The sequence below is a fragment of the Coturnix japonica genome, chromosome 34, assembly GCF_054131305.1.
Source record: "Coturnix japonica strain WE chromosome 34, WE-NBRP24, whole genome shotgun sequence".
Taxonomy (NCBI): domain Eukaryota; kingdom Metazoa; phylum Chordata; class Aves; order Galliformes; family Phasianidae; genus Coturnix; species Coturnix japonica.
Window position 1 is genome coordinate 4,871,187 of NC_140696.1, and position 26,873 is coordinate 4,898,059.

The 26,873-nt window shown below is 55.0% G+C and overlaps 1 protein-coding gene across 9 annotated transcripts in view; it reads left to right on the top strand.

Annotated features, from left to right (window-relative positions):
• The first annotated feature begins 972 nt into the window (after nucleotides 1-972).
• IGSF9B (immunoglobulin superfamily member 9B) overlaps nucleotides 973-26,873 on the top strand; it is a 47,120-nt gene continuing 21,219 nt past the window's right edge. For 3 of the 9 annotated variants that reach the window (XR_014938184.1, XR_014938185.1, XM_015884194.3), the window contains exons 1-17: nucleotides 973-1,303; nucleotides 7,394-7,591; nucleotides 8,189-8,335; nucleotides 10,482-10,633; nucleotides 11,702-11,819; nucleotides 12,605-12,746; nucleotides 12,834-12,979; nucleotides 14,960-15,102; nucleotides 16,580-16,720; nucleotides 17,331-17,447; nucleotides 19,165-19,315; nucleotides 19,663-19,786; nucleotides 22,134-22,309; nucleotides 22,973-23,199; nucleotides 23,281-23,365; nucleotides 24,891-25,052; nucleotides 25,806-25,851. Coding sequence is in view for 7 of the 9 variants with exons in the window: in XM_015884194.3 (XP_015739680.1) it covers nucleotides 1,240-1,303; nucleotides 7,394-7,591; nucleotides 8,189-8,335; nucleotides 10,482-10,633; nucleotides 11,702-11,819; nucleotides 12,605-12,746; nucleotides 12,834-12,979; nucleotides 14,960-15,102; nucleotides 16,580-16,720; nucleotides 17,331-17,447; nucleotides 19,165-19,315; nucleotides 19,663-19,786; nucleotides 22,134-22,309; nucleotides 22,973-23,199; nucleotides 23,281-23,365; nucleotides 24,891-25,052; nucleotides 25,806-25,851 (2,339 nt within the window). In the remaining 2 variants the exon portion in view is untranslated. Of the gene's footprint in view, nucleotides 1,304-7,393; nucleotides 7,592-8,188; nucleotides 8,336-10,481; nucleotides 10,634-11,701; nucleotides 11,820-12,604; nucleotides 12,747-12,833; nucleotides 12,980-14,959; nucleotides 15,103-16,579; nucleotides 16,721-17,330; nucleotides 17,448-17,531; nucleotides 18,419-18,525; nucleotides 19,316-19,662; nucleotides 19,787-22,133; nucleotides 22,310-22,972; nucleotides 23,200-23,280; nucleotides 23,366-24,890; nucleotides 25,053-25,805; nucleotides 25,852-26,873 lie in introns of those variants that run through there. The other 6 variants (XM_015884190.3, XM_085525814.1, XM_015884192.3 and 3 more) reach the window with 6 other exon arrangements.

The following is a 26,873-nucleotide window of genomic DNA, read 5'->3' on the forward strand; positions in this document are numbered from 1 at the left end:
TCAGGGTGCAAGGAAATGGCACAGAGCTGAGTCTGGGTGCCACGGAGGGGGCACAGAGCTGCTGTAGGGTGGTGACATGGGCAGAACAGGATGGCAGGAGGATGTGGTAGTGAGCAAGTGGCACAGCTGGTGCTAGGGGTGGCATTGGTGGGATGATGTGTGTGAGTGGCACTGTGCTATGGTGGCAAGTGTGTGACACAGGTGAGAGAGGCATGGAACAGGGAACAGGGGGTGGGTGGTGATGCTGCTGCCATGCAGGGGGGTCACAGATGGCAGCAGGGCCATCATTGATCATTGAACATCATTGATCAGCAGGGGGTCAGGGATGGATGGTGGTCATCAGGGTGGCACTGAGATGGGTCTGGAAGGTGGCACATGTGGGCAGTGCTTGAGGGCAGGTAGTACATAAGGTGGCACTGCTCAGAGGCAGGTAGTACAGCAGGGGATGAGGGGCATTGCTCAAAGGTAGGTGGTACATCTGGGGATGGAGAAGTGACATTGCTGGAGGGCAGGTGGTGCATGAAGGGACACAGAGGTGGGACAAGGAGGTGGCACTGCTCAGGGGCAGGTGGTACAGCTGGGGATGGGGGCAGTGACATTGATGGAGGTGGTGCATGAAGGGACAGAGAGGCGGCACTGTGTATGGACCAGTGGCACAAAGGTGAACAGAGAGGTGGCACATCTGGGCACATCTGGGGAGGTGACATTGCTCGGGGACATGTGGCACCGCTTGGGGACGGGGAGATGGCGCTGTACGGGGATGGAAAGGCGGCATTACAGGCGGCACATGGGGATCGGGGAGGGGGCCCAGCCTGGGGACAGGCTGTTCCTGGGGGTGACCGCGATCGGAGGTGACCCCTTGTCGTGCCGTGCCGGCATTGCGCATGATACTGCGGCGCGGGGCCCCGTGCGCGCCAACCCACCTTGAAACGAGCCCGGGCCGTATCGTCATCATATCACCGCCCACTCCGCCGTATAGAGACCAGTGAGAGAAGAGCGGAGGCGGCACCGAGCATCTAAAGGGCTCAGGCTAGGCTGCGCGCCGCGCCGAGCGGCTCAGGCAGGTGCGAGATGGGCGCAGCCGAAGTGGCGGCCGGTGGTCGGCCCTGAGCCGCTCCTCCGGGCCGGCCAACCCCATAACGGCACGGGGAGAGCTGCCCCGGCCCGGACAGACCCGACCCGACCCGGCCGGGCCGCCCGGCGGGCGGAAGATGCTGCGCACCGGGTGCCGGTAGTACTATGATTTGGTATGTGGCCGCTTTGGTAGCAAGTGTGCTCGGAGCCCGCGGGCTGAGCGTGCAAGGTGAGCACGGCTGGGTGTGTGTGCGTGTGTAAATGGGGGGGGTTGTACCGGGTGGGTGGTTGTTTGCACCGAGGGTTGATGCGGGGCTTTGCATCTCGGGGTGGGGGTGCGGTGCACGCGGCTTTGCTGCGGTTCCGGGTGGGTTTTTGCATCTCCTGTTGTTTGTGCAGCGTGCTGGGCTTCATTGCTTTATTCTTTATTCTGCTCTTTATTCGATGCTGTGACCTCCCGGTGAAGCAGCGGCTGCACATCGGGACGTTGCGGTGCTGCAAATGGTGCGGGTTGTGCAGCTGCGGATCCGCTCCGGGCGTTGGGATTCTCTTTAGGAGAAGTTAATGGGGACGAGCCCTTGCTGGGGATGTGTCCTATAGGGGTTTTGGGTTTGCACCCCTTGTTTTTTTTCCCTCTTGCAACTCAGCGAATGCGGAATGCCCTTCCCTGCAGGGCTGTAGCCTCGGGGGAAGGTGGGGAGGAAGGGGGGGGTGGGTAAGGAGAAATGCAAAGGGCTTTGGTGCTTTCCTTGCGCTGTGAGGTCAGTGCTCACATCTGCAGGCTATGGGGGGCAGTTTGCTCCCCGCAGCCCCTGTGGTTCCTTCTCCCTCGCAGGGTAAACTGAGGCACAGGGTTGTCCAAGGTCAGGCAGGAGACAGCAGCAGGGACTCACCCTGCTTTTCTCGCTCTGCCTTCAGCCGCCAGCCCTGCAGGGAGCAGGTGAGCCGCGAGCTTGTCTGCTGATGCAGCAGCAGCTCCAGGCTGGTTGGGGGAGGGGAGGGTGGTCCTGGGTGCCCCCAAACCCAATTATGGGGACGTGGGGGCTCCCCGAGCTCACAGTGGCACCGCTGTGGGGTTGTCTCATGGTGTTGGCATCCCTGCAGCTAGAATGAGGGGGGTCAGAAGGGGACTGTCCCTAATGGGATGAGGCTGCCCTAATGGGGAGGGGGTGGCGGGGCTGGCACGGGTGAGTGGGCTGCAGGGGTTGGCTGCTCTGCGTACGGCGAGGAGCCGACGTGATGAATGAGCTCGCTGTGAGTAATGTGTGGGTGGGCGCAGCGGGCGGGGGGTGTGCGGCCCCCGCGGGGATGCAGCATTGTGGGCATGGGGACGAGACGATGCGGAGAAGGGGGCTTTGCTGGGGGGTGATTGCGGTGTTCCCTGCCCGAAGCCGTGCTGGGGGTGCGGCAATGGATGGGCGAGAAGCAGGGAGTCCCGTGGGGGGGTGGCTGTCACCCTGCATCACTCGGCGGTGGATGGGGACGGCGTTTGTTGGCGATGTGGCTGCGGGGAGGGAGCCGTCAGCGTGTGCTTGGTGGCAGTGCTGCATGGCTTTGCCGGTGTCCTGCTGGCCCTGGGCTCTTCTGCAGGGTCTGCCCATCCTGAGCTGCTGCACCCAGTGCTGTGCTATCAGTCTGATGATGCTCGTGGGCTGAGATCTCATCCTGCACCAGATTTCAGCCCTCCCTGCCTTGCCGGCCTCCTTCCCACTGCCACCGCCTCTTCCTCCTCCTCTTCCTCTCGCAGGGCTGACCCACAACCCCTCACAGCCCTGCTGGCTGTGGGCAGCCCCCTGGCCTGGCGAGGCTCTCCCAGGGCTTTCCAGGCAGTAATCCGCTCAGCGAGGCTGCGTTATCCCCTCTTATGGTGAGGGGGAGGAGAGTGGAGACGTGACAGTGCTGGGGTGCGGTGGCAGTGGGTGTCAGGGGGCCCGGCCTCCTGGTGTTCCCTTGGGGGCTGTGATGATGCTGGGGCTTTCCTCCCTCTCCTGTTGGCGTGGCATTGCAGGGATGGCACAGCACGGCGTGCGGAGGGATTTTAGACCTGGCTTTGGGTGAACCACCAGGATGTTGGCACTGGGGATGCTCACCTCCCGTGGCGGTGCTGGAGCTCGGGTGCTGCATCTCTGGCACGGGGATGGTTTGGCACCGGCGTTGGGCAGCGGGTTGGTCCCATTTCAATCCTTTCCTGGAGGACTGTGCTCCGTTGGATGAGAAGCACAGGGATGGATGTGTGTGCCGCGCTCCCCGGCTTGGCGTTGGATTTGTGCGGTGATGATTTTCTGCCTCCATTGCTGTTGCACTGGATGATGCAGCTTCTCCTATGATGGGAGGACCCTGCGAGCCTCCATCCCTCTGCAGAGCTGCTGCAGGACAGGTCAGCGTGAGCCCCCTGTGTTCTGTGCCATGCTGTCGGCACTTGGCACGCTCCCATCCCACAGGGATGATGGAAGCATCCCCTCTTCCTTTCTCCATGGCAGATATCTCCTTAGCCTGGTGCTCTGGGTGCCCGGCTGGCCTTGCACGTATCGCTCTGTTCCTCCTGCTTCCTGGCATTGGTGGGAGGACTGCCTGCGCCAGGAACAGCATGATTCAGGATCTGCTGGCGGGTGGCTCGGCTGTCAGCACACAGAGTGCTTGTGCTGGAGTTGATATTAAGCTGGAGGACTGGGATGGCATCGGGATGGAGAGGACCGCACGCTGTGCAGGAGCCAGATGCAGAGCAGGTCTCCCCGCGGCTGTTTCTGCTCCAGCATCTGCTGCAGCTCAGCACTATGAGATGGCTCTGGGTGTTGGGATGCTCTAGTATGGGGAGGTGGGCAGGTGGCATTAGGAATTGCATAGTGACCCCCCTAAAATCCAACGTCCTTCATTTGTTGGTGACACCAGTGGCTGACAGCACAGTCCCACTGTTCCTATCACCATCATGGTGCATGGGCAGCAGTCAGACTTAATGCATGCCCCCATGGGGATGGCATTGATGCCACATGGGATGTCCTTTGTCCCTGTGCGTTGGGTTTGAGCTTGCCACCTTGCTGCAAACCTGCTCATCCCGGGCTGCCACCGCTGCCTCTCTGTGCGTGACCTTGAGGTGCGTCGCTTGACCTCCACGCAGCGCAGTCCATCCATCTGGAAAATTGGGTTTAAAACACAGGAATCATGCTGAAAGAAAACCAGATGCTGCTGTTCAGCTGGGGGAAGGGCTCCAGCCTGGGGACACGAACAGCAGGATGGTGCCCTGTTCTTTTCCCTATAACACAGCAGGATGTCTCCTTCCTTCAGGCAAAGCATCCTTATAGGAAGTGTTGTGTGAGCACATCCCATGGGACATCCCAATCTTTAGAGCCGAGCCTCGTTGCTGCTGCATCCTTGCTTCCCTCCTGGATCCCAGCAAGGAACAAGGGTAGTCCCAGCCTCAATGGGAGCCCCACGATGGCATCGCCCTACGAGATGGCAGCCTTCCCACTCCCTCTGGGATGTGTTCCACTCCACCTCCACATTCTGTATTCTCGCCTCCTGGCACGCTGCGTGCCTTTATTTTTCCTGGATCTGCTCTGATGATGAAGCCTGTTGATTGTGTGTTTTTCTTCACAGAGCATCCCCAGCTCATTGCACCGTGGGGGCATTTGGGGTTTGCATCCCTGCAGTGGTTCTCTCCTTTGACCCAGGTCTCAAAGCCCCAGGTTATGTCTCAAACTCCCCCCTTGAACTTGGCTGGGAAAATCAAGCCTGTTTAAAAATACCCTTTCTATTTGTGCTCTGTTTCTTCTGGCGTCTGCGGGTTGTTTTCAAGCATTTCTTCACAAATGTGAGGGTGGGAAATGCTTCTTTTAATGGCAAGCTGCAGCCTCCATTATTGTTATGCTTTCAGGAGCTGGGACTGGAAGGGAAACCTGCATGTAGCAGGGTCAGGGCTGGGTTTGCAGGTTGGGATGGGGCAGCCCTGGTGCTTTCTAATGAGTGGAGAGCTGGGCACTGTCCCCATTCCCCTTTGCAGCTGGGAACACAAGATCATGATGGGGTTTCTGAGTGTCCATCCTTTCATCTCTGTGCTGGGGAAGCTGCTTGGGTGGGACTGTTTGGCTGGGGGCTCGCTGGCCACGTGGCCTATTGGCTGCTTTGCTGCACGTGGTCATATGCCAGAAGAGGAGACCCTGGTGCAGCACTGACCTATTTTCCTCTGTGTGCATTCTGGCACAGAGGCTGCGGGTGGAGGGTCAGTGCTGGGTCTGTCCATGAACTAGGAGTCACTGGGGTCACCGATGGGGACTGATGAGTGCCCAGGAGCAAATGACTTCTGTTGTGGCACCAGGAGGTCCCCCCAGAGCCCATCCCCTTGGCATAGGGGTGCATGGCAGTGCTCTGCCTTGCAGCACCATCCATGCTCTGTTAGGTTTCTGGGAGCTGAAAACCAGCATCCCATCCCCTGGTGCAGGAGGAGTGCTGGGGAAGGGGCTCTGTGCTCGCAGGGGGATGGAGCTGGGGGCAGCGAGGTTTGGTGAGAGAATGATGATGAGGTTTTGTACTGTGTTCATGCTGGTAAGCAGGAGGGGTGTCCCTTGGAAGGTCATGGGCAATGCAGTGCCTGGTGGGGTGCTGGGGACCCGCTGGGGCGAGACAGCAGCCTGTGCCTGGGAGGCTGGGCCGGCGTTGTCCTTGGATGCTCTTGAGCTGCACGTGACAGCTGCTGTCCCTGCTCTGCACAGGGGGGCTGCGGGCAGCCGGGGGGAAATCCCACTGCTCCCAATGCTGTCTCCCTTCCTGCTGGGAGCTTGGCCACGTCCCAGTGTTACCCTGAAACCCATTCCTGTGCCACAGCCCCGTGTATAGGAGCAAACCCAGGGCTTGGCGTGGGGAGCTGGGGGTGCTGGTGAGGTGGTGGGCATGCTTTTGGTGCTGAGCCGGCTCCTTGCAGCTCCTCACCATGGGGGCAGAGCTGCCACCGTCGCTGCTGACAGGGTGCAAACGCCTGGGCTCATCAGCAATGCAGAACTAACAGGGCCCGGGAGGTGCGAGTGTGCCACTGGGGTGGTGCGAAGTGATGGCAGTGGCCCCACTCCTCCCTTCCCCTATGGGGCCATGCAGAAACCTCGATAGCAGTGCAATGCAGTAAAGCTTTCTTGCATGCATTGTGGTGCTTTCACCCTCCCTTCTGCGCACAGCCCTCCCCATTCCCATCTCTAATCCAGCACTGAAGGAAGCAGAGATGTCTGGCTTGGTGAGGGCTGCCTTGCTCTGTGGCACAGAGCGGGTTGGGGCTGGCAGAGCCCCGGGATGCCGGGTGGAGGAAGGGATGGATGGATGGATGGATGCACGGCGCGGGCCTCTCGCCGGTGCGCGCTTGTGCCAGAGCCAAAAATAGCCAGTGATGCTCAGCTCTCGCGGCGGGGAAGCGGTGATGTCACTCGCCGCCAATCATCGGCGGCCCCGAAGAGCAGCGCGGAGGAGTGGGAACGTGCTTCCCCGAGCATCCCTCCCCAGCATCCCTCCATGAGCATCCCTCCCAGAGCATCATATACCTGGGAGCGGGCAGCAGCCATGGATGGGCGGCTGCATGTAGGACCGAGGGGTCCCTGCTGTGATGTGCTCATAGGAATGGGTTAAACCCCACATCTGTGGGTTTGGGAATCCCCAGCCTGCAGTGCTGCAGGATGGGTGGTGTGTGGAGCTGCTGCATATCCCTATGCTGCATCAGACCCCCTCCCCCTGTGCCTTCTGTACTGCTGTTTTTGGGGGATTGTGGAGAGCTCTGGAAGCCCATCTGGAGCTGCTCTCTTCCCACATGCTGGTTGTGCTGGTGATTTCTCACCACAAAGGCATTGAGCTGCTGTTCTGCAGGGCTTACGGTGTGGGAAAGGCAAGCAATAACTTGGGAACGGGGACCTCCCTGCCCTGGGTGCTCGTCTCCTTTTGTGAAAGCCGTACTGAGGATGCTGAGCTTTGTGCTGATGAAAAGCATAGGATGATAACAGGCTGCAGCCAGGGTGGAGCAGCACCATTGCTGGGAGCAAAGAGGCTTTAATTGCTGCGGACAGGGTGAGGGGCAGGGTGCCACAGGTGACAGCTGGGTTTGAAGCCTGGGGCTCTTGGTGATACTGAGGATGAGGACTTGGCCATTCAGATGCCCACATCCCAGGGCTGCGGGTGCTCAGTGCTGCTTACTGAGCTTGCCTGGCTTCTAGTTTTGGGGTGGTGGGACCGTTGGGGGTGGCAGTTGGCATCTCCATCCAGCCTTATTGCCAGCACAGTGGTGTGCAGCAGGGTGAGCTCTACGGTTCCCCATCCCAAAGCCTCCAATTCTACCTTCATCCTCTTGCAGGTGCCCTCGGCTCGAGGGAGGAACCCGAGTTTGTGACCGCTCGCGCTGGCGAGAGCGTGATCCTGGGATGCGACGTCATCCACCCTCTGACGGGACAGCCGCCTCCCTATGTGGTGGAGTGGTTCAAGTTCGGAGTCCCCATCCCCATCTTCATCAAGTTTGGGTTTTACCCTCCCCATGTCGACCCGGGGTATGCAGGTGAGGACAGGAGGTCTCTGTTTCCTCTGGGGTGCGTGAGGCTCCGCTCAATCTGCTCCTCTATCGGCAGCCGCGTGCGCTCGCTCTCTCTCTCTCATCGCTTTCTTTCCACCCAGTTGGTTTTAATTAAGCAGCAGCACTAGGAAGCCAGCTGGGCTGCGTGGGACGGGAGCAACCGAGGCAGAGAAACTCAGGGTGATACGTGGTGGCAGCGGCTGCTGCTGCGCCCCAGAACAGCTGTGATGCTGGGGAAGCTCGGGGGAGTGAAGCAGCGGTTTGGTCCCCTCTAGGGACATCTCCCTTCACTGGTGGCCAGGCATATGTGGCATTTCCAGCAGAGCCATGTGGCTGCACACTGTTGTGTCACCTTCCCCGTGTGGCTGGAGGTGCATCTGAAGGCTGAGATGCTCTGTGGGCTGGTGGCACAGTGGGGGTGGACCCATCGCAATGTACCATCACCTTGGGGACCACGGGTGTGCATGAGACTGCGGTGTCTCCTGTGAGGATGCATTGGTGGGGTTCAGCATGATGTGGGCAATTAGAGTGAGGTGGGAGGGTCTGGGGTCATAAAGCTGATGGGTTGTGCTCTCCCCACAGGCAGGGCCAGCCTGCACGACAAGGCGTCCCTGCGCATTGAGCAGGTGCGCTCCGAGGACCAGGGCTGGTACGAGTGCAAAGTGCTGATGCTGGACCAGCAGTACGACACCTTCCACAACGGCAGCTGGGTGCACCTGACAGTCAATGGTGAGTCCCAAGCAGCAGTGCAGTGTTGGGGTGCAGTGCTACATCCAACCCAGTGCTGCTCTTCTGTCTCAGCATGGCACCGTGGCATAGGATGTGCCAGGAGGTTGCATGCCTGGGGAGCACAGCTGTACTGGGAGCTTGGTGTGCATGAGTGAACAGAGATGGTGATGGGATGGGGGTGGGATAGACGACAGGGTTGCTGTTGCACTGAGATGTAGGGTCAAAATCAGACCCTGTCTATTGTCACCCCTCTCCATGTGCATCCTTGCAGCACCAGGGTTGGTGTTTCAGGCTGAGCTTCAGGGTGTGATTCTGTGCATGGCTTTGTAGATCTGATAGGTGATAGTGGTGGACAGCCACCCTCCAGGTCTGGCAGAGCCCAAGCACACAGGCTGCTGGCACTGGCATTTGGCAGAGGGCAATGGGGCAAGTGTCCAGACCTGGGGAGCTGCAGATGGCCTGGGCAGCAATGCCAGGAGCAGGGGCCAGGTCCCCATCACCACCATGCACTGAGGCTGTTCTGCAGGATGATGCTTTGACTGGGGAAGGTGGAGAACTCTGGTGTGGCTGTGCAAGGTGCAGACTTGCTGTGGGGTTGGGCTGGGTTCCCTTTGATGCTGGACTTAGATCCTATCTGCACCTTTAAACCAACAGAGAAGCCATCCAGACTGACTTCAGGCAGGAACATCACTCACAACGGGGACAAACTTTTATTAGCAATCACACCATTTAATTACACAAAGCCTGTTTAAAGGCGAGGCATCAAGGAGACAGGGCAGGGCCCACATCTCCATTTCACAAACAAATCAGAAAACCAAATCTTTGTTTTCTTGAAATTCAGATCGACTCCACTGTCTTCTTTTTCCCCTCTTTTCCACTTTATTAGTGCCGCGCATTCAATTAATTAGCAATTTGCCGTTTGGCACGTCAGGAGCTGTCTTTATTTTTAGCCCTGGGATGCAGGGTGCTGTGCTGCAGAGGGGCTGCAGCTCCTGCCTGACCTTGAGCCACTTATGGCACCTCCAGGAGGGCCGTGGCGCGGTGCAGAGCTGCCTAATTGAGCCCAATTAGCGAGCAGGAGCAGGGCATGGAGTGTGGTGGCTGTCCCTGCCTGCTGCCTCCTTGCATCGATGCGAAGCAGGATGAGCTGCTGTCCTCTAATGAGCTCGGAGAGTCTGGGAAGGATAAGGAGGGAGGGAGGAGGAGGAGGAGCGCAGGGTGAGATGGGAGGAAGGCGTGTGCAATGGCTGGTGGAGCTCTGACTATGTGGGGATGCAGGAGGAGGATGGTGTGTGCTCCATCTGCACCATACAGTGTGCACAGACCCTGCAAAGCACTTGGGAAATGGCATTGGGTTGTGCATCACCTCCCAGCCCTGCAGAACTGGCTGGTCACCACCTGCTGGTGCGAGCCCATTTCCCAGCACAGAGGGCACTGGGATGAATGGGAGCTGCTGGGCACTACCACCACACCACAGGGCGAGGTGACCCCGTGTGCTTTCCCCATCCTTGTGCTGCTCTTTGTGTTTTCTGTATGGCCTTAATAACAAAATAATGACTGTAATTCTGCAGGGTTGAGGAGCTGCTTTCGGGGGCAGGGCTGTGGCTTTCCCCCTGTGCATTAGGATGCTTAATTTTCATTGGGGAAAATAAGTCATTTTGGGAGAAACAAAATATTATGTATTTCTTTTTGGGGCTTTTTTTTAACCCCCCAAGCAGATAAAATTACCAGCCTGTCTTCCTTGAAAGTGGGCTTTAACAACTTGCTGGGAATTGGGGGCGGGCTGTAATGCTGCCAGCCTCTTTAATCAGAGAGGAGTCTTTCGATCTGCACTGCGGTGTTTTCTTATGTTTTGACAATAGCGAGTTAATGTGTGATGGGAAGGGAGGGGGAAAGCTGTGCTGTGCCCTGGAGATGCCAGAGAGGAGAGGGTGCCATAGGGTGTACTCAGAGGGATTCTGGTTCTCCATACAGCGCTGTGACATTGCTGTCCTTGCAGCTCCAGCCCTGTTAGCCTTTGGATGCTGCCTGCCCCTTCATGGGGAGAAAGGATTCACAGGGTGTCCTCATCTCTGTCTCTGTGCCACCGCATGACAGGAGTCATGTGTGGGATGGGGAAGGTGACAGTGCTCTGCTTCCTCCCCAGCACCCCCCACCTTCACAGAGACACCACCGCAATACGTGGAGGCAAAGGAGGGCAGCAGCATCACCCTGACCTGCATGGCATTTGGCAACCCCAAGCCCATCGTCACCTGGCTGCGAGAGGGCGAGCTGCTGGCTGCTGGCCCCAAGTACCAGGTGGGTGCCATGAGGGTCCCCACTGTGTGTCTCCTGCGGTGGGGATGGGATGGATGGTAGTGCACGCTGTGGCTGGAGCCAGTCTTGCTGTCTCAGCACATTTCCTTGCTTCCCAGCAGTGGGAATGGGGGGGGGGAGTTGTGCTTCCTGGGCTGCTGGGGGCTGTGCTGCTCCCTTCCCCCAGGAGGGGGTGAGGGCCAGGACCTGGGGATGTGGTGGCTGCAATGGGATGAAATCAAATGGATTGTGCAGGGGGGGGGCTCCCCCCAGCTCTGTTTCCCATCCCATAGTCTCCCACTCCTCTCCCGGGCAGAGATTCCATCCGAGCCATAATTGGTAAATCAGGCATTGGAATCAGCGCAGGCACTAATGAGAGTAATTAGGAATCATTTGTTACTAATTGAAATAGAAGGATGAGGCAGAATGAGCGGCGGGGAGGGAGGCTGCCTGGGAGCGCAGCGCTCACTCGCGGGAGGGGTTATGCTGCAGCCTATGGGGGTGACAATCCCCATCCATCCTTTGCATGTCTCAGCCCTGCCAGGGCTGCCAGGCAGTGCTGGGGGCAGGAGGTTGGGGGCCATAGTTGCACTGTGACCATTAACAAGGCCATGGGGGAAAATGGGGAGCTTCTTGTGGTCCCATGCCCTACAGGGGCACTGAGCAGTGCCCATGAGACTGGGATGGCCACTGAGCTCTCTGCAGAGTGCAGCACTGTTGTTGGGAAACGCTTGGCAGGAGCAGAGCAGTTTAGAGTCTGCTGCACGTCAATCACTCCTGCAAGAGATGAATACATTGTGAGAGATGAATACATTGCGAGGCTTCTTTTTTTTTTTTTATTATTATTATTTTTTCCCCCTTGGCGTTGAGCAGAGATGTCTGTGTTGGTTTATTAATATCGGCGTCTTGCAGAGCGGGGAAACCCATTTCTCAGCCGACTTCTACTGGCGGCCTTAAATCCCATCTGTTACCCTCCTGTTGGCTTTGGGGGTGCAGGGGGGGAGCAGGCATCCTGCTGGTGGGCTCTGCATGGTCCCCAGACACTCTGTGATCCCCTCTGGTTGCCCACAGGTGAGTGATGGCAGCCTGACGGTGCTCTCTGTCAGTCGGGAGGACAGAGGTGCCTACACCTGCCGGGCATACAGCATCCAAGGGGAGGCTGTGCACACCACGCGCCTGCTGGTCCAAGGTGAGTGGCCTTGGGGTCCCCCAGGAGGCTTTGGGAGCTGGGACATCCCTGTGTGTCCCCATATGTTACGTGGGCTCAGTAGTCCCTGGGAAGATCCCAGCCCTGTCCTCGTGGTACAGCAAGGACCAGTGTTGGTTGGTGGCACAGCTTGGCCACAGCACATTGCTACCCCACTGCCCACAGCCTTCCATGAGGAACACCATCAATAAATAAACAAAGGAGGAAATGAAGCCCAAACCTCAGATGTATAAATGATACTGGGGCTGCCAGCTTCAAAGAGAGCAGGGGTAGGGTTGGGCTGGGATCCTGGGCAGCACCAGTATGTACCTCATCCCCTGTGCATTGCAGTGGGAGATGTTTGGGTTGGGGTCCTAAACACCAGGGCTGATGTGAATTGCCAGGAGGGCTCTGCATCCCGTTTGTAGGGCAGCAGTCCATTTAATTGGGCCACTCTGGTGACCACGCTGTCATCTCAATGAAGCAGCTGTGCCGATTAGCAGCCGGGCCCTGATTGCAGCTTGGTTTTGTTTGGAAATCAGGGAAAGATTGAGAATGTCACAAAGCGCCTTGTCAGATAGCGGTGATATATGGCCGGCCTCCTGCTCCTCTTTATTAGATAAGACTTTAATTAGGTCAACAGCTACTGGCAGGGAGAGGAGCTGGGGGGGTCCTGGCGTGGGCAGGAGGATGTGTTTGCAGGGAGAGCGGCCCCAGCCTGGTCCCTATGGGGATGATGGAGACCAGCCCCAGCTTGGTCCCAAAGGGGTGATGCTCTCCTCTCCCAGGACCTCCCTTCATCGTTTCCCCTCCGGAGAACATCACGGTGAACATCTCTCAGGATGCACTGTTCACCTGCCAGGCCGAGGCATACCCCGGGAACCTCACCTACCTGTGGTACTGGGAGGAAGAGAACGTCTACTTCAAGAAGTGAGTTTGCAATGCATCCCACACTCATTTTGCTGCTTCCCTCCGTGCTTCTCCTGTAGCTTTCACCCTCTTTCTCTTCTCTCACAGCGACCTGAAGCTGAGGGTACGGATCCTGATTGATGGCACGCTGATCATTTTCCGGGTGAAGCCAGAAGATGCTGGAAAATACACCTGTATCCCCAGCAACAGCCTGGGCCGCTCGCCATCCGCCTCCGCCTACCTGACAGTGCAGTGTGAGTGCAGTAAAGCCTAATGGGTGCTGTGAGGTGCCTGCCTGCTCCCTGCTGTGCTTTGGGGTGTCTCCTGCATGCTGATGCTCCAAATCTTGCATCTTTAGGGCCAGTCTTATGTTGCTGCAAAAGGCTGAGAGCATCTCTGTGTGCTGGTGGGGTGTCCTGGGCACCAACCCTAAGTGGGATCAGTGCTTGCCTTCCTGAAAAGTGGTTTTATCTCTTCTTGCTGCTGCTGCTGTAGGTGCTCCCGATTGCTGTTCTCATTGCTTAGGCACGGAAACACCAAATCAGGGCTTTTACCACCAAATACCCGCTTGTATTTTCTAGGTATTTATTGTAGGTTGCGTGGATTTCTTTGAATTTGTAGCCGTGCATGGAGTAGTTTCAGGCAGTAACTGATCTAAACAAACGCAGAACAGCTCTGAAAGGAGCATTGCTGCCCACGCCTGTTCTTTCAGGCTCCCCCTGCTTTAATGGCTAGTGTGCCACGAGCGTCCTATGGCATTCAACAGTAATGGTCCAAATTGCTATGCTTTGCAATTGCTGTATTGCTCTGCTGTAAAAGACTGTAGCGATTTTATTTTATAATGAAAGATAGGCTCGAACAAGCTGGGCTTGAAGCACAGTTCCCAATGGCTTTACAGCTTGTGTATGCAGCCCCACTGCTGGTAAATGCCCTGCAATGGAGAGCCCGATGTGTGCTGCTGTATGGTGTGCCCAAAGGGGCAGGGTGCATGCAAAGCTGGTGCAGGGCTTGTGCTGACCCAGACTGGAGTGCAGCCAGCGCCTGGCGGAGCCTCTCGATCCCATTACTGACTCCAACCTCTTGATTGCATTTCCGAAGAGGTCAAGTTAAATGCGGGGGGATAAAGCTGGTCCCATATGCTGTAAGCTGGGTTACGGTGGCAGTGAGGAGCTGCCTGGTTTTGGGGAGCACTTGTGTGCACATCCCTGTGCTGCTGGAGTCAGGGGGGGGCTTGCACCTGAACTTGGTTGCTTTTGCCCTAAGAAAGCATCAATGAGAAGGATCTTAATTCTTATGCTGGGTTTCAGCTCTGCATGTTTTGCCCACTTAGCATTTCTGCACCCCAAAAATGATTTCATCCCTTCACGCAGCGTAAGCCCTGTTGGGAATTTCCCATAACCTCGTGCTGTCTAGACAAGATTGTAGAAATACTCGCTCTTCCTATTAAAGTAACTTCTTTTTTTTATATATATATATATATAAAGCTTCTTATTAAAGAAAGTCGAGGTTCTCTCCAACCCACTCGCACTTAATTAAAAAGCTCTTAGAAGTGCTGTTAATGACACGTTCTAGACTCGAGGATTGCGAGACGCCTTCCCGTGTGGGTGGTGAAACGTGGGGAGGTTGGAGGCATATTTTAAGTGTTTGCATCCCATTTGGAAGGGTGGAGGTGGCTGATTTTTTTTCCACGCAAGCCAACAGCAATTAGGCACAGGCTGTGAGTGCAAACAGGAGGTAAACAGCTCTGGCCAGCGGGTCTCTGCCGTGCTCCAGGGTGCTGCACTTGGTGTGGTTAAAGGTTCTAGAGTTGCTGTACTGGAGTTGTTTCTTATATAAACAGCCTTTTCCTCTTGGCATGCAAAGTGAGCTGTAGGGCGGGTGGGTGCCTTGCTTGATGCATGTGTCACCTTGTGTGTGTCCTGCAGGCTGAGGCTGTGCTGACGGAGCAAGTCGGGCTGGATGTGCCGAGCACTTGCGTTTAGCATTTTGTTTTAGATGCAGCTTTTAATGAGCTCCATGTAGGAGCACTCTGGGTGCAAGCAAAGCCTCATAGAAACACCAGGTATTAGAGTAGATTTGGGTGCGTAGCAAGCCTGGAGATAACAACCTGTGGGAGCTGGGGGAGCATTTGGGTTTTGTACTCATTAGAAAAGCAATGTGATCCTTGGGAGCTGGGTGGTGGCTGGGCTGATGGGCTCCTTCCCAACACTAACACACTGCTGCTGCTATCCCAGATCCTGCCCGTGTGGTGAACATGCCCCCCATCATCTACATTCCCATCGGGATCCATGGTTACATCCGCTGCCCCGTGGAGGCAGAGCCCCCAGTCACGCTGGTCAAGTGGAACAAGGACGGCCGGCCCCTGCGCATCGAGAAGGTGAGCAGCATGGGAAGGGTGGTAGGGAACGGGGCGGCTGGTGTCCCTGCATGGTGTGTCCTTGCCTTGGACAGGATGGATGGTGCTGCCTTACCTTATCAGCAACTTTGCTCTGAGTTAATTCAGGTGCCTGCAGACATGCTGTCTGTCTCTCAGCCCTCTCAAATGACCTTTGGATGGCTCTGTGTTCTTCCAAGGGCAGCTAATGGTTAAAAGACCCTTTTAACAAGTCTCCATCATCCTTTAATCATTGCTTGATGTTCTGAGCCATTAAATATTTAAGAAAAACACTCCGTATTTAAATTTTTTTTTTTTGTTTAAATATTAACGATTGGATGTTTTTATTTGGTTTAAACCCACTGTTGATGTGGGCTCCTTGGTGCCACCAATCCTTGGTGTCCCTATTGCTTAGCTTCATTTCTCTCTGATGGGGATGCAGAGGAGCCTGAGTGGAGACTCCTGGTCCCCCCATTTAACAAAAGGTGGGAGCTGGGTCCTGGAATTACTCCAGTCTGTGACTTTCTGTTTAATAAATGCCCAATGGGAGAGTGCTCAAAGGAAAAAGCAACCTCAGTGCGTTTAGGCACGTGTTTGACAATAGTTGGAAGGGACCTACAAATATCATTGAGCCTATCTGTATCATCTGGGGTATGACAGGCTGCAGTGAGTCCTTTGGGTTACTTGAAGAAGCCTGATTGTCTACAAGGGGGAGGGGAAGCAAGCAGATAAATATGTGTCATCTGTGTGCTCAGAGCTGGGAAATCCTTCCTAGGGAAGGACAGGGAGTGAGATGCTGGCGGGGATTCAGACTCCGTGGGTGGGATTTGTCTCACCTAATTTTAGGTGTCTCCAGGGCTGATGGTTGTTGAGGACTACTCATACTATACTCACCCAGGCTGCTCTCACAGTCCTTGGAGAGAGATGTGCTTCCAGGAGACGGCTTTTCTCTGGTTGAGATGAGGCATCCACGGCTTCAAGTGGTTGAATCACTCCCTGGGATGTGTGTGTACAGAGAAGGGCAATGGAGCTGTGAAGAGTCTCATTGAAAGGAGTGGTGCTGCACTGCACAGCTGCCCAGTGGCCTCAGTGTCCTTGGCACTGAGGAATGTGGTCAGTGGGCATGATTGGATGAGTTGGGCTTAGGGAGCTGCGAGGTCTTTTCCAACCCAAAAGATTCTAAGACCCAGTGATTTCTCCTCATTAGCTAGAAAAGAGGGCTAGAGCAATGGGAGTTACCTTGCAGTGAGAGGACTTTGTGCAGACAGGCTGATCTCGCCTGCTTTTCCTCTCCCCGCAGTTGAGGAGGTGGCCTGGAGATGGGTTGGATGCTGGGAATGGAACTGGACACTTGAAATTGATTTGGGAATCTCAGGAGATGCCACAGCCACCCTGGGTTGAGGTGTTGGGGTTGGCTGAAGGGAAGGATAAGTGGTGGTGTGTGTAGGATGCATTAACTCCCTCTTTCTCCCCACTGCAGTACTCTGGCTGGAACCTGCTGGAAGATGGGTCGATCCGAATTGAGGAGGCAACCGAAGATGCTCTCGGCACTTACACCTGTGTGCCTTATAATGCCCTGGGTACGATGGGCCAGTCTCCCCCTGCCCGACTGGTACTGAAGGTAACGTGCATAAATTTGCTGCCTTCATTCATGGTCCTGAGAGGGGTCATTTTTGCCAACGAAAAGGTTCAGTCTTGCTGACCCAGCCTTAGATTTGCAGAGAATTTTAATGAAGAGCTGATTTAAGCAGTGTAGAGAAGCTCCACGTGCTTCTGCTGCGTGCTCAGCCCAATGCAAGACAGGCTCTGCTGTAGTCACCAGTGCTGCTGGGGTAGGAGCTGCTGCTCTTTGTTTTCTGAACAAAAAGGTGGTGCTGAGTTGTGTTATTGCTGAGGCTCATGCAGTACAGCTCAGCAAACCTCATGTGTATGCACATCCACCGAGACGGCTGCGGAGCTGATGAAATCGGGCTGATACCTGATGTGACGTGGGTGTTTTTTTCCTGTTTACCTCCTTGAGATTTGAACAAGGCATCGTAGCACTGTGTCTGCTCAGAGAAAACTTGTGTGTGTAATTTAGTGTACCATAAAGCCTCCTCAGCACACGCTTTCTGCTGCCTTCACCTCACCCAAACTGCTGATGGTTTTCATTTTGGGAAGGTTTAGTGGCACAGAGCTGCTGACGTGTGGCAGTGTGGGCTCACTCTCCTTGCCTTTTCCCTTGGCTGCAGGACCCCCCCTATTTCACGGTGCTACCAGGCTGGGAGTACAGACAGGAGGCAGGAAGGGAGCTGTTGATTCCTTGTGCTGCTGCAGGAGACCCCTTTCCTATCATCGCCTGGAGAAAGGTACCCGGCCTGCCAGACAAATCTGCAGTGCCTTTGGCTTTTGGTGAATATTGCAGACAGAGAAGCCACACTCTGTCCCGGTAAGAACAAACTGCAGGTACAGCTGCTTCGCTTTGGGCTGAGCCACTGCCGTCCTGTCCCGCAGGTGGGTGGGGGAGGCCCAGCTTGTGGCCACCGAGTACTTAATACTGGGAAACCTTCATAGCAGCATCGGCAAAGCTGAGCTCTGCTCCCACCCCGGCTCCCTCTTCCTCGCTGATGCTGCTCTCAGGACCCTCCTGGCCCTACGTGAGGCCGGCATTGATGTCAGTGATCCTACAGCACAGACCTCCCGCAGCAGGAGGGGATGTGCCACCACAGTGGGTCCGGGGGATCTGCCCTGGGCTTGGCTGAGTTTTGGCAAGGGCCTGGACCCACCAGTGGCTGCTTCACTGCCCTGGTAGTTGGAAGATTGTGGGAAGAAGCTATTTTCATTTTGCTGGACTGGCCGTGGCAATCTGAGGATGTTCCTTTTTGCAGGGCCAGGTCTGGTGTGATGTCACCAGGGCTTTCCTGTCTCCCTTCCCCTTTGCTTCCCAACTTTGCTGCTTCTGTAGGAAAGCCACTGTCCAGCTGTCAGGATCATCTCCTGGAGCCTCCTGTCCCCTACCAGCCCTTCTCAGAGGGCAGGATCCCTTCATTGCCCAATGAGTACCATCTGCACTCATCTCAGAGCAAGATGCTGGATCTATTCACCAGCTGAAGGAGGACTGTAACTTGTACTGTTTTTGAGTGGCCTATCTAAAACTTGTTGGCTCTTTAGTCATCTTATCCATCTTATTTTATCTTCCTACTCCGTCCTCTTCTTATTTAGGTTTATTTCAAAATACTTTTGTGCTCTCTGACTCTCTTCCTCACAATGTAACTTGGCTTTTCCTCCCCTGACCTCAGCTAGGACTGCATGGGCTGAGTGGAGTTTCTCAGTGTAAAAAGTAAGCTCCTTTGCTCCCCATCAGCCTTTGAGGGCTGGTTTCCTCCTCCTGGAGGACTGCAGAAGACCTGGGCTGGGCACTGTTAACCTGCCGTGCTCCTGCTGCAGGTCCCTGGAGCCCATCAGTGGGATCCATGCATGAAGAATAGCAGAAGAGGGCTCAGAGCAACACGGGATTTGTGCAGCTTTGGATAATGGGCATAAACACGAGTTGTTAGAAGAGGCATCCTTCCGCTTGGCTTGAGAGCTGCCAGGCACCTCCACGCACGCCATCCTCCCGTGTCCCCAGGCTGCCTCCTGCTGAAATCTCTGCCACTGGCTGGGACTGAGTGGAGCAGGAGGGGCCGTTGGGAATCTCCTGGGGCAGACACCCATCTCAGAGAGTGTTTGTGGGGACACTCAGTGCCTCGTCCTCCACAGCAGTGACAGTTTCAGCTTTGGATGCTGGAGGAGCCATGCTGAGTTCTTGTGAATGGTTCAGTGTCTGTAAGAGCGCTGTGGGGTTTTAGACTTGTGTATGAGTTGGGAATATCAGCCTCTGTTTTGCATGTCTCCCGAGTTACTGTGCCAGGTCACATTGAAACCAGGGAGACTTTGCAGAGAGATGGGAGCACTTGTTAGCGCCTGGTGTTGCCCTGCAGGCCTTGCAGGTAGCTCAGTCATTGCGTTGCTGCCTTGCCTGGCTTGACGTGCTTCTGAATCGTGGTTTTTCTCTCTTTGCCATGCTCCCCTTGCTCCTTGCCCAAGGTAGGGAAGCCCAGCAGGAGCAAGCACAACACGCTGCCCGGAGGCACCCTGCAAATCCGCTCCCTTGGCAAGGACGACCATGGCGAGTGGGAGTGCATCGCCACCAACGTCGTCGCAAGCATTACTGCCAGCACTCACCTTACAGTCGTAGGTATGGGCAGGGGATGGGGCCTCGGGGACGGCTGGTGGCACAGGGACATGTTCCTGGGGTATACACAGCAGAATGCTGTGCGTGGGATGGGATGCTTTCCATGCAAAGTGATGTCTCCCTTTAATTCCAGCTGCCAGTGGTGCTGTGTTTTCTGCTCTTTTATTTTAGCCATATGCTGCTGGTATTTCTAGCAGACATTACAGATAGGAAAGCCTTTGCTTTGTGCGGGTGGAGTCCCTTTGTGTCATGGCTGGAAACAAATCCGCACTAGGAGCCGTGGGCTGTGTTTGTGCTGGGAATCACAGCCATGCCCTTGCTCCTGCTGCAGCCCATCTCTCTCCCTGCAGGCACAAGCCCTCATGCCCCAACCAGCGTGCATGTTGTGGTTGCCATGACCTCTGCCAATGTCTCCTGGGAGCCCGGCTACGACGGTGGATACGAGCAGACTTTCTCAGTTTGGTACGGCCCTCTGTGAGTCATCCTGGCATGCTTTGCTCTCTGCTTCTTTTTCTTCCTAGCTGAGCCCAGCTTTGAGCAAGCAGGGCTGTGCCGTGGCGGGGGGTTGGGCTGGCAGGGGGGTGGGGGTCGGGGGGGAGCATTGCCTGGGTCTTGCTGTGATGCAGAGTAGAACCCCAGTGCAAATCTATGCCCTGGGGTGGGTGGGATGGGAAGGATGGAGGTGGCCCTGGGCTGTTCTCTGCAGCTTTTCTCTGCTCTTGCTGGGTGCAGAGGAGCTGCTAGCGGGACACTGCAATGCCACCCAGTGCACTGGAGTGACCAGCAGCAGAGGTGTTGTGGAGGGCTGCAGGTCTGCAGTGTTTCCTTTCTCTCTTGTGCTAGCCAGTACATCTGTCTGCCTCAGCACATTTTAGTCTGCTTACACGGGGAGACACTTTGCATTCATGTAACTTTGCCTCTGGCATCTAATTTCAAGATAAACTGTTTATGAAGCTTAGCAGCCATGGAGAGGATGGAAAATGCAATCTTTAGAGAGTACATCCTGAAGAAATGTGACTAAGCAGAAACGATCTCTCCCTCCTCTGTGTGACTCCCCGGGGGCCATTAAATCCCAGTTTAGCTTGAGACCGGTGATGGTGAGATGCAGGCCGGGAGACTTTACTCCCTGAGCTGCTGGTACCCAAAGCAAAGGGTACATTCAACCTCTCCACAATGAGGCTGGCTCTGCTGGCCCCCCACCCCGAGGCAAGAGAGGGCAAAATGTGTCTGTAGTGAGGTCAGGCTTTTTCTCTGGGCTCTGCATTTACAGTTGTCCTTCTCTTCTAAGAGCCATGCTTTGAAGTGTGAAGAGGGCCCTTTCACAGGCTGGTGCTGATGTCCTCCCCCACTTCTTCAGCCTTTCTTCTCACTCCTTTTCTTTCCTTCCTTTCCTTAATTTGCCCAGATGGGGTCTGTTGATAGAGTGGAGATTGGAGAGATGCTGCTTGTAATGAGTTCTCTGTTCTAAACTGAGGATGGTCTCTACGCTCGCACAGTGGGGTTGGATTATTGTGTCAGGAGACAAAGGACGGGAGAGAGGAAGAAGGAATTGAACGAGTGGAAGAGAAAAATGGGGAAGTGAACAGAGTGGATGTAGCAGCACAGACCTTGTGTAGCTGCCTCTGAAAACGTCCTTGGGAAGGACTGATCTGACCTCCTCGCTCTTGAGACGTGTCTCACCTTGCAGGGAGGTGGCAGCTGCTGGCTGCCTGCCTAGCCCTGTTTTACTCCAGACCCCACATGAAATGAGAGCAGCCAGAGGCAGGGAAGGGATGTTAAATTGAATGCAGGGAGCATTGGTGAGTTGGAGAAGGAGGGAGAGCCCCATGCAGCTGCCCTGCATCCGACTCCTATGGCATGGGAGCTGGAGTCCCTGCTGTAGCCGCTGTGATTTTGGGGCTCTCCTGTCTGCAGCTGCTGGGTTTGGTTTAGACACTGCACGTGCACAGAGCTCTGCTGAGCTGCTTGTTTCCATGGCTTGCTGCTGCTTTTCCTGCCTTACCTTTTGCTCCCTTTATAGCAGCATTACTCCTCTTTGCTCCAGATGGGTTTACCTGGCAGTGCACCGAGAGCTCACGTATCTGCAGAGTGGAGCTTCTGCAGTGATCTTTATTAAATCCTCAGTGAGCACAACAGAAACCTGCAGCTGAGGGCTGGGTCTCCCTAGAGCATCTCTAGTGCATGTGTGGAGTTCAGCGATATTTGCAATATCACTGCAGTACAGAGATGCTGCTTTGAGCCATCAGGCTTTTTCACCATGATTATTCCTGTTGGTAGAAGTGAATTGGAGATGGATGCTCATGGATGCTGTGGTGACTGTGTGCTTTATTCACCCTGAGTTTGGGGGGTTAAACCCACAAAATGGGGCTTTGGCTAATCACCTCCTGTATGGGATTGTATGTACAAAGATACAGCTGATGGGAAGCTCAGCTCTGGCTTGGGAGCTGTCAAGGTATGAATGAGAACAGGGCCCATCAGCCAACTTGCTTATTTTACTTTGGGGATGTGGTGGAGGTAACCCTTAGAGCAGGGCTGCTGGCTTTGCTTTTGTTTGTGGCCTCCCTGCTGTCAGGGTGTGGGGCTGCAAGGTGGTGATGGCAGTGACCGTGGTGCGATGGGACAGCACTCCAAGTCCTCATGCACGCTGACCCTGAGCCAGCTCTTGGGTGGCAACGGTCAGCACCGCATCCATGCACATTGCTGCTGCCAAACCAAACCATCTCTCAGGAAAGCTCCATTATCACTCAAGAAGTTAACGTGGCATCTTTGTACTCCCAGTCAAAGGCACGTTCCCTGAAGATGTTCCCTTCTTTCTTGGCAGGATGAAGAGAGCCCAGTTTGGCCCCCATGACTGGCTGTCTCTCCCTGTGCCAGCTGGTTCCAGTTGGCTAGTGGTGGATACATTGGAACCGGAGACTGCATACCAGTTCAGTGTCTTGGCTCAGAACAAGCTGGGCACCAGCTCCTTCAGTGAGGTGGTCACTGTGAACACTCTAGGTAGGTCCTTCCCGAGCACAGTGGGAACAGTGGTAGTTTCCAGATGCAAAGGAGGTGTTTGTGAAGTGTCCTGGATGGAACCTGTGGACTTTGCAGGTGCTCAAGGCTCCCAAAAGCTTGTCCCAGGGGAGCAGTACTGTGGTCCTGGCCACCTTTCATATCTTCCTGAAGTTCAGCTTGGGGCAGGAATTATTAATAGAGCACAGAATCACTTGCGTGTGGCTCAGAGCTGGAGCTCTCACAAAGGGCTTTGAGCTGGGTACCAGCCTTGGGGCTGTCTCAGAAATAGGTCGAGAGAAGAGGAGGCTTTCTGATGCTGTGCCCCTCTTTCTAGTCCTTGTATCTTTAGTCCACCTGTTTTTGGAAAGCTGCTTTTCTGTCTCTGTGATGAGAGAGCACATGCCTGAGATATGTCCTTACCTGCTGCGAGGTGGGGAGCTGCTGCTGCAGTGATGCTCTGTCTGCTGCTGATGCCAGCATGTGGGAGGGATCCTGGCACACTGCTCTTGTGCAGACCCATATATCATGGCTGTGTGTGGAGGCATGAGGAGCTGCTGCCCCAAAATGCAAGGGGGAAGAGATCATGGCGATGACCTCAGGGAGGAGAGCATCTGCTGCGTTTCCCTCGACCCCATCTCAAAGCTCCATCTCCTCTGTTTGCAGCATTCCCTGTAACAACTCCAGAGCCTCTGGTGTTGGTTACCCCACCGAGGTGCCTAACAGCCAACCGGACGCAGCAAGGCGTCCTCCTGTCGTGGCTTCCTCCCGCTAACCACAGCTTTCCAATTGACCGCTACATCATGGAGTTCCGTGTTGGGGAGAGGTGGGAGATCCTGGACGATGCCATCCTTGGGACCGAGAGCGAGTTCTTTGCCAAGGATTTGTCCCAGGTGAGCAGAGAGGGGCTGCATTGGAAGCTTTTAGGGTGACTCGTTTACTTCTCAGGGCTGATGATGCGTTTGGTGTTTTAGGACACCTGGTATGAGTTCCGGGTTCTGGCTGTCATGCAAGATCTCATCAGCGAACCCAGTAACGTTGCTGGTGTGTCCAGTACAGGTAAGGGCTGCTGCTTCCTCCTTCCTCTCTTTGCCTGGCTGCTGTGGGAGCATCTGCACTCTGCAGTGCTGCTCTGGTGGGGTTATGCATCACTATATATATATATCACTATATAGTGCTGGCTGGAGAAACTGCTTGTGTGCATTTGCTTGTGAGCTGTGAGCTGGGTTAGGATTAGCATCCCAACACAGCTGGTGTGTCTCTGATCACAGGAAGCATTAGTCTGTAAAGCAGCATAACAGTATATTGGCTGATGCTGTGTTGGTGCTTTCCACAGCCAAAGAGGAATTTGAGAGCTGGGCCACTCTGCTCCCTTGTGCTGTCTTCAGAGCAGCAGTGCTGGGAGCAGGCAAGGACAAAGTGCCCTTCTTGGTCCTTGCTGCTCTGTGGGGTGCCCTGAGAACAAAGCTCTGAGCCCAGCACTGCGCAGCCTGGAAATGGAAATGAAAGGTGCAGAGAGGGAAATGCAGCACTGCAGTGCGGTGTCCAGAGCAGGGGGTGGAAAAGCAGCAGAGCTTTGCAGTAGGAGACTACAACACACTGCAGCGTGTCCCCTGCACACCAGTGCAGCTCAGAGGAGCACTCCTCCAGCCAGGGCTGGGCAGGTGATGGTGATGGGAAGGGGGAGATCTGCAGGAGAGGATGCAGTGAACCCTGTTGGTGTGGTTTGCCTGGAAAAAGCTGAGGAGCCGCCCAGTTGGGCTGCGTGTAGGAATAAAGCAGTCTCTCTCTGCCCCCAAGTGGTGCTGGTGCGATGCAGGGAGCCCGCTGCCAGCAGCCTGCTGCTCTGTCCTCCTTGTGCTGCTGCTCTCCTCTTGCCCAGTGTTTCTTATTGGGTTTGACAGCACATGGGGCACGAAGGCAGCTGCAGCCACGGGGTGTGCGTGCGTCCCTGACCCTCCTGGGTGCTGTCTGCAGCTCAGAGCTGCTGCTCCCAGCAGGCGAATGTGCACTGACCCTGTGTGTGGATGTGTGGCAGGAGCACTGGCGTGTGCAGGATTTGATAACTGCTCTTGCATCTGCAAATAGCTGCAGCTAAGCTCTGGTGGTGATTCAGTTAGAGAAGTGGTGTGGTGAGGGTTCAGGAGCATCGGTGCTGGTTCCAGCCCAGTTTTCATTGAAGAGCTGCAATATGCTGTATTCACACACTGGGGAAGATACTTGGTCTTGCTACAGCCTGAGCTGTAGTAGGTTATTACAGCAGCAGATAACTGCAGCTTTGATGAAGCTGTGTTCATTTGTGCATAAATGTGGATTTATGCAGTGGCAGCACATCTTCCCCACGTGTCCATCAACAGAGATGGAAGGGTCTCTTTTATGTGACACCACTTGGCCTGCAGCATCACTAACTGGTCTTCCCACATGGGCTGGATTTAAGGCAGGGTCTTTCCTTCAAGGTTATCACTGCAGAAACGTGTGATCTGTCTTGCATCAAGGCAGCATTGCCCTTCAGACTGTTGATCCCCCAGGCAGGTTGTGCGTGTGTGTCTCTGTGTAACACCTGATGGTTGCTCTTTTTCCCCAGACGTATTCCCTCAGCCTGACCTGACGGATGAAGGTTTAGCCCGCCCGGTGCTGGCTGGCATCGTTGCCACCATCTGCTTCCTGGCTGCTGCCATCCTCTTCAGCACACTCGCCGCCTGCTTCGTCAACAAGCAACGCAAACGCAAACTGAAACGCAAGAAAGGTGAGCTTGGCCCCGGTGTGCTTCTCTCCTCGTCCTTTCTGTCCTCTTGTTGTCTCTGTCCTCTTTCCTGACTGTGTTGTGGTGGTAATGTTCTTCCCTGTCTTGTCTCTTCTTCCACCCTTGCGCGTCTTCAGGTGAAGCTCTGACTTCATCCCCCGGCTGTGCCTGAAAGCGCCTGTGTTCAGGAGTGGGAGAGGAAGGGTGGGTGAAGAGGCGGCACAGAGGCCTGAGATTTCTGAGGGCACAATCTCACATGGTGACAGCTCTTAGAGCTTGGGGGCTAGGGCTGGGATGTCCCCTTGGCTGAGGGGTACCAATGCCCTCCCCAATCCCCCCCCCCAAGCAATGGGCTCTGCAGCTGCTTGGCTCTGCCTGGCAGTGCCCAGTGGCAGCAGTAGGCTAGAGAAGATCCCAAGGAGGAGACTGCACCATTTTCCTTCCCTAAATCTGGGCCAGCAGCCACCTTACAGGAGCACCTGGTAGGGAAACCACCACCTGTCCAGGCAGCTGGGGAGCCGGAGAGGGCAGGGGAATCAGCTCCTTTGCCTCTAGCGTGCGAAACTGCGGCAGCAGGACTGATAGGAATCTGTGACGGGAGCTGTTTGTTGTCAGCAACTATTAAAGTACAGCAGCAATGAAAACTTGGCTTCTTGTTGAGTGTCTTCTTTGTGGTTGTGATGTTGTTTGTGTGTCTCTCTGTCTTGTTGCGCCTCCTCAGCGTTCTCTCTTCTTTCCCCTTTTATTCTTTTCCAGACCCTCCTCTCTCGATAACCCACTGCAGGAAGAGTTTGGAGTCCCCGTAAGTATCTGTCTTAGATTTGGCACCAGGCTGTGGGTCTTCAGGGTGCCTCTTCCTACAGTTGTTGGAAAGGTCGAATGGAAATATCTGGCCTTGTTTTGTGGCTTCTGACGATTTGGTTTCGATGTTCTGTAAACTTGTGGGAGCAGAATGGTTCACAGGAGACAAACAGGCTTTGGAGCAGAAAGCAGCAGGGACAAGCACAGCGACCTTTAAGAGACGACCTTGTGGATCTGGACGTGTTGACCAGGTGGAAATGAATTACACACCCAGCTTGAAAGTGGCTCCTCAGGGGAAGGGCTGCTGCTGTGTTTGTAGTCCTTTGTGCAAGCTCAGTGTAGTTTTGAGTTGTTCTGTTGGCTTCGTTTATCTTGGGAAATTCAGAATCTTAAATGCATATCTTTTCATTTCCCATGAAGTCTCTGCTGAAGTCTCTTTGCATGTATGCCTAAAGGCTGTGGGTGAGGATGTTGCACTGGCCACAACTCCTTCCAGAGCCCTTCAAAAGTGCTAATAGCCACTAAGTAGCAGAAGCATCTTTCTGATGTGAGTGCAAGATTCTGAGGTGTGGACACCTCCTGCTTAGGCTCCTGGACTGTTGCACAGCGTCCCTGTGTTGGTGGATCTTAATCTTCCTTTTTTTAGCTCATCTACCGCACTGAAATGGCCATGTTCACATCATCTCTGTTGGATCTGCTATCTTTTGTCCTTCAATCCTGTTTGTCTGAGGCTTTCTGAATAGGGATGCTGTTCCGATACTTATCTCCTCCTGCCATCTCTTTATCTTTTGAGGCTCTCAGCCTTAAATTTGTGTATTTGAAATGGGGAAAAAATTGATTTGAAGCCATCTGTCAGCATCTCTGTGTGAGATGTTGAGATCTGCAGGAGGGAATGTTTGCCTGAGGTTCTTCTGGAGCCCTAAAATGGGGAAGCACCTCATGGGGGCTTTCCCAGAGCTGGGTAGCTTTGGTGAATGTAGGAAACTTTGGAAGGAGTTGGAAAAAGACTCTGGATCTGTCTTT